At 36.4% G+C, this 13,121-nt stretch overlaps 1 protein-coding gene across 1 annotated transcript in view; it reads left to right on the plus strand.

Annotated features, from left to right (window-relative positions):
- LOC138106405 (aryl hydrocarbon receptor-like) overlaps window positions 1-11,503 on the plus strand; it is a 63,482-nt gene extending 51,979 nt beyond the window's left edge. Inside the window, exons 8-11 of the mRNA XM_069006957.1 lie at window positions 300-409; window positions 3,020-3,161; window positions 3,925-5,215; window positions 8,380-11,503. Coding sequence (XP_068863058.1) covers window positions 300-409; window positions 3,020-3,161; window positions 3,925-5,215; window positions 8,380-8,535 — 1,699 coding nt within the window. The 3' untranslated portion in view covers window positions 8,536-11,503. The remainder of the gene's footprint in view (window positions 1-299; window positions 410-3,019; window positions 3,162-3,924; window positions 5,216-8,379) is intronic.
- The last annotated feature ends 1,618 nt before the right edge of the window (window positions 11,504-13,121 follow it).

Genomic DNA, 13,121 nt, shown 5'->3' on the forward strand with positions numbered 1-13,121 from the left:
TATTCAATAGTATGGAATTGAGAGTCCAGCTGTAGGCATCCACTGTTTTTTTTATGATCTAATGGTTTTGTGAACCCAGCCCTAGTCACTGAAGGCAACTTGGCAGACTAGTTAAAATTTTATTATTTGTGCACTGTATCTTTTATTGGAGCTGTTCTGCTTCCGCATACAATTGATATAGGAACAAAGTGTAGTTAGCATTTGTGTCTGAAATGTTCTAGCCATAATTAACTTGCTTCACATTCATTCTGTGAGTTGGTTCATCAGCCGTGTTGCAATTTTTTGGTTTTACCTTCCAGAGGAAAGATTGTCCTGGGATACACCGAAGCAGAGCTGTGTATGAGAGGAACAGGATACCAGTTTATTCATGCAGCTGATATGCTTTATTGTGCTGAAAATCACATCCGAAGTAAGTTTCATTCCCTAAGAATAGCTGAAAAATCAAAGCATGGAGTATTTTTTCAATATGAATGCAATATGAAGTACAGTATAAAAAAAAAGGTTGTTAACAAAAAGAACACTGTTCATTTCATGTGTTTTTTCTCTCCATCTAAAAACCTACCCTAGCTGAAGAAATGTTTTATATTCATATCTAGTCCCTTTTAGGATATATATTCCAGTCTCTGTCACATCTTGCTCTTCTCACTTCCTTTTCTGCTCAACCCAACTTCTGCTATTTGAGCAACTTTCTTTGGGCAAGGGGACTACCAAAGATAGCTTTCCTGTTAGCAAGTTTTAAATAAAGCATTTTCTTTTGATATTGGTGTAAGATTTTTACCGGAAATTAATCTCTGATTTAACATGCTAGTGTCCAAACATTTCTGAATTTAATTCTTGACCTCTTGAGTTGGTTTAAGTAACAATTATGGAGAGAAGTATAGTGTTAAGGAAATAAGCATCAGCTATCTGATATACAACTATTTAGGGGACTCAGCTTTTTACTTTTGTTGTTAGTTATAACAAAGTTATCTTCTGAATGTACAGAATCATCTTCAGAATATTATGGTACTTTTTATTTTCTACTGACTTCGCTTGAAAAGTTCTTTTTTTTTTCTTTTATCCCCTCATAGACAATTAGATAATACCCCTCAGCAGGTTGTTCTCAACCTATTTAGGCACATTTTCTGTTTCAGGTATAGCTCAGTCACTGTTGCTCATCAGTGGTTTTGTTTCTTTCATAAAGAATAACAAAGAAATGATTCCAGAGTAGAAGGGTATGAAACTTGAATGGTTTGAAATTTTGTCTTAAAGAACTAGTTTTGCTACATTTTTGATGCTAAGACTAAAATAAAGAAAAGTTTTGTAGCTAGGATTTTTGGTTATATTCTTAGACTTTCCTAATACATTTTATTTAATTTCTGTCTAGAAATGCAGGGGTTTTGAGCCATTGTATTACTTCCACCCCTCACCTCTGTGAATCACATATTTAAGAATTATCTTTAAAATCCATATTCATCATACAACCTTTCATTCGAACAACAAAACCAGCCAAAATAAGCTGAAGCTCCCCACACAAAAACCAAGATAAGTTCATCACAACACAGAACAAAATTGGACAATTTGCACAAAATCCACCTTTTGTCCCTTCACCACAATTACAACAAAACTTCCCCGTGATAATTCTACTGTCTGACATTGCTCGGTACTCGTTTTGCCTGTTACCTCTCCCAATTACTCTCCTTATCTCAAAATCCTCATGATCCTGGGTTTCAGCAACAAAAAGACTGTAGTGGGTTGACCCTGGCTGCAGGCCAGGCACCCACCAAAGCCTTTCTATCGCTGCCCTCTGCAACTGGAGAAGGGAGAGAAAATATAATGAGGGGTTCATGGGTTGAGATAAGGACCAGGAGAGATCACTCACCAAATACTGTCACAGGCAAAACAGACTTCATCTGGGATATTAACTGAATTTATTACTAACAAAAACAGAGCAGGATAATGAGAAGTGAAATAAGACCTTAAAAACACCTTCCACCCGGAAATCTGCTCCAGCATGGGCTCCTCTCTTCATGGGTCTGCAAGTCTCTGCCAGGAGCCTGTTCCAGCACAGGCCTCCCACAGGTTCACAGCCTCCCCTAAGGCATCCACCTGCTCCAGCGTGGGGCTCCTGCATGGGCTGTGGGTGGATCTCTGCATCCCCGTGATCCTCCATGGGCTGCAGGGGCACAGCTGCTTCACCATGGGCTGCACCATGGGCTGCAGGGCAATCTCAGCTCTGGCACCTGGAGCACCTCCTGCCCCTCCTTCTGCACTGACCTTGGTGTCTGCAGACCTGTCCCTCCCACATACTCTCACCCTGCTCTTCTCTGGCCACAATTATATCTGCACAATAATTTTTTTTTTTCTTAAATGTTATCACAGAGTCATTACTACAATTTCTAATTGGCTCCACCTTGCCCAGCAGCATGTCCACCTTGGAGCTGCCAGGGATCTGCTCTGCTGGAAATGGAGGAAGCTTCTAGCAGCTTCTCACAGAAGCTACCCCTGTAGGCACCCCTATTGCTACCAAAACCTGGCCTCAAACTCAATACAGAAATGTACCATGAAAATGTACTATGTTCATCAAGCATAGTTAGTGGTAGTGGGAATGTAACATAAGATTTTTAAGTACCTCTGCATTAACCAGTCAATATGTGAAAGAATTGGATTCAGAACTAAGTGTTTTCTAATTGTTTAATTGTCACTTTTTTGAAGGTAAGAGAGACTTATGCTTTTGTCATTTGCATGTTCTAGTATTTACTAATTTCTGTTATTGAAGAAATAATGGACAAAACCCCATATAGAATGCTGCCAATCTGTAGCAGATATCTTGCAGTTTTGACTTTTATTTTACCAGTAAATTAGACATATTGAAGTGATCAGTCATCCTGTTTCACTGGGAATGTGTTAGTGCCACATGGAATTGGGTGATTGAGGACATGAGATTTGTAGAATTGCTCTGCAGATGGATTTCCTTTCATGACATACAGGTTTTTGTGATTTTGTTTGCTGGACAGTAAATAGTATGCTTACTCTTTAGTGATGAAGACAGGTGAGAGTGGAATGACTGTATTTAGGCTTTTAACCAAAGAAAATCGATGGGCCTGGGTACAGGCAAATGCACGTCTTGTCTACAAAAATGGAAGACCAGATTACATCATTGCCACGCAAAGACCTCTTACGTAAGTCATCATTGCATAAAGTAGTAGGCTTCAAAAACTGAAAACTGGAGGTTGTTTATGTTCACAAAGGAATTTTTGTTTTTAAATTAATACCCTTTATATTCCAAATTCCCAAAATTCTTTCAGTTTGCTAACAAACATTTCAGAACTTGTGGCATAATCCTTTTGCATAAAACTTTAGACAGATTGATTTCTTATAAAGAACAAGATCAGCAGCAGAAGCATGAAGTTATTCCATCCACCATATTCAATCCCAGTGAACAAAAACTGAGAAATCCAACTGCAGTTGTGTAGAAGGAACAACGAATAACAAAGAAATTCAGTCCTGAATTTCCGTGCAGAACTATGTTCTGCATAATATGGAATTCAGCCTTGTTAAATAAATTAAATAATTTTTGCAAAGGAGTCTGTAAAATGGAGGAAAAGAGATACTTCAAGTATTGATTTACTTGCTACACCAAGAAAAGCTTAATGCATGGCACAAAGCCTACTTATTTTCATTTCAGCCCATAATGCACAGAAAATGGTGTATGCTATCTAAATTTAATTACAAATGTAATATGTAAATGTGGTATTACAGTCATAAGCTCCTTATTTCATAATCTGTCTCTTGGTTTAACTCACCCAAGTTGAGTTGAGGTAGGAATTCAAAAAATGCCTACAAATAGAATAGTTCATTTTTTATGTTAATTCCGGGGGACAAAAACATTAGAGTAACTATTAAGTACTACAGTACCATGCTATATATCTGATTTATTTTCAGAGATGAAGAAGGGGCAGAACATCTACGGAAGCGTAACATGAAGTTGCCCTTCATGTTTGCCACTGGTGAGGCTGTGTTATATGAGGTCTCTTTCCCTATGTCAAGCCTTATGGACCCCTCTCAACCGAAGAGTAAAAGCACAGTGGGAAAAGGAGCCAAAGCAATGCTACAGAATGATTCTGTGGATCCAAACTCCCTCCTAGGTGTCATGTTAAGGCAAGATGAGTCTGTTTATCTCTGCCCTCCAGCATCACATAAACTTTCTTTTGAGCGGAACTTCTTTGCAGACAGTAGGGATGAACTGGGTGGTGTTGTTAGCAGTGGCTGGACAGACAATCTCCTACCTGCTGGAAACCACAACATTCTCAAACGGGAGCTGATGGAGTGTTCCCAGGACAGTACTGTTCCACTTCCTGAAGACAGTGCAGCACTCTTTCAGGATAACAAAACCAGTGATTTGTACAGCATCATGAAAAGTCTGGGTATTGACTTTGAAGATCTAAAGTGTATTCAGCAGGATGAGGAGTTTTTTAAAACTGAATTATCTGATGTGGATGATATTGGAGACATCAACATAACTGACGAAATCCTGACTTATGTTCAGGATTCCTTAAATAAATCTGACTTCTTATATTCAGACTGTAACCAGCAGCAGCCCTTGGTCCAGAATGAAGGTTGCATGGTACAGCAAGACTTAGATCCACATCAACTTCATCAGCACCAGAAACAGCTTGTGGAACAACAACAACAGCAGCAGCAACAACAGCAGCAGCAACAGCAGCTCTGTCAAAAGATGAAACATATGCAAGTCAATGGGATGTTCACAAATTGGAGCTCTGGCATCAGCATGCCTCTTAGCTGCCCACAGCAGCAGCCCCAGCAATATGTGTTCCCTGGCATGCATGCCACTACATCTGAGTTCTCTTACAAATCAGAAGTAAACACTTCCCCTTATGAGTGTAGGCAAGACTTTGTTCCTTACAAGCAACCCACAGCGATGATGCCACAGCTTTCTAATTTTGCTCAAATGGATTTTCCTGCAGCAGGTTTTGATGGAACGACCTATGCTGCTTCTTCCAGCTTTGAGGATTTTCTCAGTTGTTTGCCACAAGTCCCTGAAAACCTTGAGTGTGGGATAAATTCTGAGTCAGTTATGCTCACTCCTGAAACATGCTATGCAGGCGCTGTTTCTATGTACCCATGCACGCAGGAGGCACAGCCCAGCTGCGTGGATCAAATGCAGTATGATCCTGTGATGACAAATCAACAACAACAAACCTTGGGGAACAAGGTATGGTAAACAGTATTGCTGCATTGCTTGCATTTTGAATTGAGTTTATATTATAGTTTTGGCTGGCTGCTGGGGGGCAGTTTGTTGTGACTGTATTGCTGAGTTTGAAATGGATGGGTTAGTAGTGTGTGGATGTCTTTGCTTTATTTGTTCCTTAGAATGAAGAGAGTTGCATTCGGTCAAGTTTATATATACATGTGCCTGATAGAGAGTCTGATAGCTCTTTTTGGCAGTATTAATCAAGAGTGAACGAACTAGTCTGTGGTACCTACCAGTAATTTTCCTGATAGGAGCAAAAGAAGAATTTTCAAAGTCTTGGAGTTTGCTAATTGACCTTTTTGAGAGGAGTTGAGTTTCCTTGGCACACTAATATTCATTAAATATGTTGTAAGGATCAAAAAAAAGTGTTAGTATTGTCTAGCTACTCAGATCCTTCAATGATTTTAGGATTAGTGAAAGTATTAGATTATAATATCATAAAAATGGCCTTAAATATGAACTATTTAATTTCTATACACAATTTTACTCCAAAAATTTTTTTATATATTGCTATAAGTGAAAGTCAGCTGCTTCTTCATGCTGCTGTCCAAATTATCTGCTGAAGAAAACAGAGTTTGAAAAAGTTATATTCACAGTGAGATAAACTGGTTCTTTTTCACCAAGGAGAATGCACAATAAAAGTCATGGAAGAGAGGATCCTGGCTGTAGCACAGGCACAGTTGTAAACATGGTTCTTCATTGGTAAAATTAACTTAGAAATAAAATTCAATTACTAATTCCTGCTTCTGAATAACCTTTCTTGAAGTGCTTTCTCTTGTACCATTTATTTCTGTTAATGCTGCTAAAGTACAGAACCATAATTCTTTTTTTTGTTTGTTTTACCTCAATGAGTTAATGTTCTGAGGTACTGATCCTGCAAATGCTTATGCACATGCATAAGCATTTGCAGAATTAAAGTATTAATTGGCATTTAACCTATGCAAGACAAAGGTGAGGAATGCAATTTAGAACATATCCATTTTTTTACATGCTTAATACAAGTACAAAACATTCCCTTTTTAAAGCTGCTTCACTGCTGAAAAGAATGCAACTGCAGAATTGCAGAAATTTACCTAAAATATAGGACAGTTCAGCAATATGAATGGCTTCTCCCTGAGTTCCCAGGGTTGAAATTGCATGAAGTGACTTTGAGAAACTGCAGTGCACAAGCTTGAGCACTGCTTGGCTGTGCGTTGCCTGGCTGTGCTCGGTGTTCAGTCTTTTGCAGTGCTTCTTAATAGTGTTGCAGGGAAGTTCCAGGGCCATCCAAGTTTATTTTTATAATAACAAAGAATTACTCTTTTCACAAAAGCTGTACTAGTGTGATGCATCAGTTTTGAACAGCCATTGCATTTTCAATTCCATTTCTTTATTTTTAATGGTTAGTTTCAATTGCATTTATGTTGCAGATTATTTTGTTGTTACACTGCCTTAATCATTTTTGTTATGACCCCTACTTTTTTATTTTCTTCCTTGCATTTTCTTCACATCTATCTATAAAACATTTAATGACTGAGGCAGCAGCTCTGAAAAAATTATGTCTATTGCTTCATATTTAATAGAATGCTGTGCTGCAATAATAATAGGACATTCAGTTTGTTGTTGTAAAAAAATGAACAAAAGCCACTTTGTGAAAAATTGTCCTTACTTAAGTTGTTCAGAGCCAAATTCAGCCCCTCTTGTTAGGGTATTCCCATGCTGTGTGGGGCTGGGTAGCACTGTATAAGCAGAAGCCTCTTGTGAATAAGCAGATAGGATACTGCTGTCTGAGCCCACATTCACACGGCCAAACCAAAGTAGGGCAGTCTTGGTGGCTGTGTTTAGCACGCTGACATCCCTGTCAGTGGTTAGAGTCCAGAGAGAGGACAGATGTTGCTATCCAAGCCATGATTGGTATCTTTTCAGACTTCTAACTCCCATTGATTTCTACATGAAAAGACTATGGGATTAGAAATCCAGAAGGGTTTATTGTGCCTCGACCTTCTGCCTATCTTTTAATTGTGGTGGGAACATAGCCAATGTAGTTTAAAATCACTTTCAGAGATGGAGAAGGGCAGAAAGGCCTGTGATAGTTTGGCTGCTTGTTTAGGATCAGTATTCCTTTATTAAGTAGGAGAAACCTTCCTAAGTACTTGATTCTGTGCTGAGAGCATTCTTAAAAAATTTAATGAGCATGGTCATCTTATTAATGAAGAATTTTAAAATAACCTGCTTCTGTCAGAAATAATCCTAGTGTATGCTCTTAAAAGTGTGTCAGCTTTGATTAAAAACATAATTGTTGTTAAAAGGTTAGAAGAATTGGGCACAGTTAGTCAAATTTCAATGTTTGCATAGAAGGAAAAAAAAGAACTAATACCCAGCATAATTTGATAGATGGATGAATGAATGTATGAGACATGTTCTTAAAAACAAATCTTGAATGAATGAGTACTTATGATATAAGCTGCTCCTAAAGAGATGATGGAAATGTTTAAAATACTTTGTTGTATTTTCTTTGCATGACCGAATTGAGTATTTTGTAGATAAAGTCCATAGCATGACAGGAAGCATTACATTAGGTGATTAAAATAATCCTAGGAACAATTTTTTTAAGACTGATGAAAGCCATTCATTGCTCTTACTTGGCATTGTCTGTATGAAGACTGTCAAAAAGCCCACCCTGCAACATTTCAGCCTGTGGATTGCACACAGTATGCTTCAGGTTATGGATAGGACTGCATGTGCATTCCTGGAAGAGCTGTAATGTCTGGATCCCACTGCAGGCATGGAAAGATGTAAATAGGTTGCTTTTAAAATGTAACAGCTGGATATGACAATTAGGAGTTCTCAGTCAGACTGTACTTTCTAAAAATAGAAACTATATTGCACTTTAGATAAGAGAATTGTTTCTGTACTTAACCAGAAGTATGGCTCCCATTGACTTCAACATGGGTAAGATTCACTGATGATTCAGTCCCTACTTTAATGCAAATTAACTTCTCATTATTCATCATTTTAAAAAAAATTAAACCTAATCAATGTATTTTAAGATTATTTCATCCAATGTGTCTTTAGGAGGATTATTAAATACTTATAAATAAATTGGTTTCCTATGCTAACCATTTATATTCTTTTTTTCCTGCCAGTTCCAAAATGGTTTCAATGGAGGAAATGTAAACGAATCATATCCCTCTCAGTTAGATGTGATCAGTAATGCACAGACTGCTACACATCTTCAGCCTCTTCATCATCCAAAAGAACCCAGATCCTTCTCAGATTTGGCATCTAGTGGATTTATCTGATTCAGATCTAGAGCTCCATCTGTGATTTTGTCTGGGCGTCAGGTTGCTCTGATAAGTCTCTCTTTGAGCATCAGACTTTAACAGCTAAATTGCATTTTGAGAATATGAGGTTGATTGCACTATATACGGGTGGATATGTAATTTAAGACCTGGCTTTTGAGAATGACAGGTGAAATTGAATCTTCCAATTAAAAGTATGCATGTGCTGTTTTGCATCAGGTTGACTGTGTCCGTGAAGTATGGATTACATACATACTACAGACTGTGTCATGCTATACAACATAAGATAAGGCAAATGGTTTTGTTGTTTAGAAAATAATTGGGCACTTTACAAATAGCATTGATGGCACAAGGAAGGTGATTTCACACGTGAATTATTCCCAGACTTTATTTTTCAAAAACTATTAAAAAGCTCTAAATTAATGAGAATCAAAAGCACTTAATTTTAATGCATACTAAGCTCTTTAATCACTTATTTTATATTTAAATCCTTTTGTTTTAAGTCTCCATTTCTAGCACTTTAATAGAAGGCTTAATACAAGGATATGATATGCAACTTCAGGTTTTCTATGAAACAGACCCCTTGCATTCCTCCTTTTCATGTCAACCTTAAGTGCCTCACAATTTAGCTACCTTGTTTCTGATGGGAGCTTATTTTAGCAAAACTCACTATAAATGTCATCTCTAGATTGTGAACTTTTAGCTAACATCTACAGTGCTACTGGCCGTGTCTTTTTTTCTTTCCCTCTAACAGTTATTTGTTTAGAGAGTGACTTAATTCATCTGTGGATTTGTTACACTATTATCAGGAGTTGTTAATGTTCTGAATTTAGTTCAGCTAAAGAATTTGAGTTTATTCTATACTGCTTTTCTGCTTTCTTCAGGCAATACAGGGTATATTAAAAAGCAGATTTTGCTGAGGGGGAGGAGCAGATCCTCAGGATTAGTTTTAGATTATTAATGCTGAAAAACATGTGCCTTATCTTGTGTTAAAATGCTCATAATGTTCTTTAGAAATAATACAAGGCTGTTCTATGCAAATATTTTCATTAAAATGGATATTGAAAAGGATTGCATTTTCAATAAAAGGGGTAAAGAAGTCTCAATAGTGATTGATATTGACATTATTTTAACTGCAATTTTCAATGTTAATAGTGGGATAAGGGTCAGTTTGGTTTCAGTTTTATCCCTGGCAAATTGCACTGCAAAGAACAGAGAGGTTATTCTTCTTGTGTATGTTGATCCATTTGTAAAGCTTTGTGCAAAATATGAAATTGGGGAAAGAAAAAAGTAATTGGAGAAATTCTCCTTGTAATAGGTTTTATTTTCAGGAAAAAAAGCCAAACTAAACATATCCACTAAACATTCTGGGGTTTTGTTTTGCTTTTTCTGAGGACTGTTAAAATTTCAGACACCAATGTTTGGTGCAAAATAATAATCTCCTTGAAAAATACAGAAATGTGTATATGTTCAAAATATTTCATACTCTTGTGTGTTGTATAGTTCATATATATAATAAAATGTCTTTGTAAAATATTTTAAACAGTTAATTTTAAAGTGTTACATCGTTATATGTTAAGAACAATTTTATTACATTTGTTAAATATAATGTAAAATGGCAATTTAGCTAGTTTGTTTGAAACAGGCAAAAGTAAATTGGCTCCCTCCAGATAGTTGTTAATATTGTTTAATAAAGGACAATCACTTGAAATTGGAATCCTTTCATAGCTGAAACATGCTTTCTCTGAAGAAGAGCTTATTTTCTTCCATTCTGTGTGATGTGATACATTAGGCCAAACTTCTAACTTAGTTACAACTTTTCAGATTAATAAGTTCAGCAGTTCTTTTAAGTGAAATTAGCATATATGAAAGGGACATTAAGGAAGCAGTAACTATTCAGGAAAAGCCCATAAAGACATTGTGGGTTTTATTATAAGGTTCTTTTTTCTTTTTTTTTTTTTTAATAATGTTTCAGATTTTGTTTTCAGCACAAGACAATTGTAACAAATTCACATAATATCATTTGACTTAATCCTTCATTCTGTCTATTTTTTTTTATTGAAGGTCTTGTTTTAAGCCAATATCTGAAGCGTCTTCCATATCTAGCTAGTGTATCATGTCTGCATTTGAACTTGAAAATTAGAAAAATGCTGTAAAACCAGAAGGTTGAAAGGGATAATGTATGTGTTCCATCTTACAAACCATTATATATCCTGTTTATGAATTTAGTTAAACCAAATACCTGTTGTCCTATCACTAAGTGCCAAGGATGCAGTACTACAACTGTGCTGCCCTACTTAATGTAAACAAGTTAGTTGTTTATATGCATATCAGCACATTTTGTGCATTATCTTACGTGTACAACGTTGACTGTATTAGCGCACTCTTGATCTGCACCAAACTGTACCTACAGTGCACAGGTGTTTTTGAATTGGATCTCTATTAGCCCTTCAGGCCTGTTATAAGTAAGATTATAACCCAGTGTTAGTCAGTATTACTCTCTGCTTTTGTACAAGTTTTCTTACCTTGTTTTACTTCCCAGTTCTTCTCCCTCCTTTGCTATGCCTGCACATACCATGCAATACACCTCTTGCGTTAAGGTATGGTTCTGTAGCGCTCTTGCTCATCTCCACTAAAGTTTGTAAGACATAATACATTGTAATAAAATATTCACTTGAATGTAGCTGAAATGTATGTTCTTTTACTACAAAAATGTTTGATTTCAGCAGTATACAAAAAATACATTATCATATGGTTACTAATATCTTTTGAGAGCTCGTCATCTAAAATAGTTTACAAAACTTGTTATTTACGTCACTGTGGACTTTGCACTTCTCTGAATATTAGATGCAAATACAATGTATATAATTTAGAGTGGTGAAAAAATGTGTATTTGTCCATGGAATTAGTATTTTATACTTGCATGAAAATGAGTTTATAAATAAAGTTTGTAAATAGCAAGCCACAATTAGTAGTTGGAAGGCTCTTATATTCATTGCTTACTCACAGTAAATCCACAGTTAACCAGTACTGAGGCAGGAACAGATTTCTTCATTGATGCTGCTGAAAAGAAGCATACTCTCTTTTGTGATCTGTAGCTGGCCATTGGTACTTACATTACGTTGGTATTTACTGTTTATTGCTAGTTTATAAGTAGCGGCATTAGGTTAAGAAAACAATTTGTTTATTTCTAATAATATTTGCTAATATTACTGTTTCCTGTGTGGTATGTTGGCTTTGCATTATAATCTTTTAAATCGTTTGTAATGCTAAATCAAATGTTTCACTGTAATTCCCTATGCAGTTTACCAAATTTACAATAGTTCTTCAGTTTAGTGACATGATGGACAAGAATTTAATTGGCTTGAACTACACCACTGTCTTGTAAAATGTATTAAGACAAATGTCTTATTCAGAATCAATACTAGGCTATGAACTCTGTATGTCAGTCCTATTGTTTACTCTTCTTTCACTGCACAAAAAGACATGCTAAGGTACAAGAATAATTCAACAAGACTGCAAATCTATAAGGTAACATCTGGAAATAATCAAGCAATAATATAAGCAACACTGGTCATCCTTTTCTTTGTAGTCTGTTGCATTTGTTAAATGTGCACCTTCAAGCCACATATCAGCCTGTTCCTAGAAGTATATGACCTTACTGTCCAGTTTTGTTTGAAGGAAGGAGATACTTTCTTCTGGGGAAAGCCATTTTCTTTATGATTTATGAAGTTTTTTTCTTCTTTGCTCTAATTCAACGTGAAAGTTAACAACCATGGTGATACCAAACCAGCAGTAGGGCACTGCATCAAAGCTCAGGCAATTTGTTGATAGTACTCAAGGTTCTGTCAGAGGGAAGCTTTTCCAAATAGCTGTGTTGGAGATCTTCCAAGTGAGGAACCATGTCTTCCACTCACACACTTAAAACTGAAAGCTGTTTTATTCTCAGATGATGTTGTTCATCTGAGAACTGGCTTTTTAATTAGAGTTACTTCTACTGTTTAGAGTAGGAGCCTGATTCTACTTCTAATATTTTTATTCTGTCATTGATTAATCTGGCAAATTATCTTCCTGCCTTCTTTCCTCTCTGCCTAGGCATCCTTCCCTACTAGCTGACAGTTGTAGTTCTAAATAAGTAATACAAGACCAAAACAGCTTTAGACATCCAAAATACAAGTTAACACTTAAAACTAATAATGAAATTCCCCCCCACTGTATACTTTGTGCAGTCTAAACACGTCATGATTTCCAGCATGGGGCACTGTTCACTGTCCCCCATTTCATTTCCATTCCCTCCAGGAAGCAATTCTCACTTTGATTACTTATCAATGAATCTGAGCCAGCTCTACAGAGAGACATCCATTCTTTCACTCTAGCAAGTTCTGGTGCATTGATTCTTCTGGTGAACCCACATTCTATAATTCCTCTTATCTCTTGAAGTTTGTCTTCCTGACAAGTAAAGAAGAACTATAATATTAAGGCATCTGTATGTAAGTAAAAAAATTTCAAAGATTCAACCAAATATGTGAAATCAAAGATGTTGTCAGTCTTATGAGATAGTGAGTTTTCTTCTTAATAACCTGACT

The sequence above is a fragment of the Aphelocoma coerulescens genome, chromosome 2 (genome assembly GCF_041296385.1).
Source record: "Aphelocoma coerulescens isolate FSJ_1873_10779 chromosome 2, UR_Acoe_1.0, whole genome shotgun sequence".
Classification (NCBI taxonomy): Eukaryota; Metazoa; Chordata; class Aves; order Passeriformes; family Corvidae; genus Aphelocoma; species Aphelocoma coerulescens.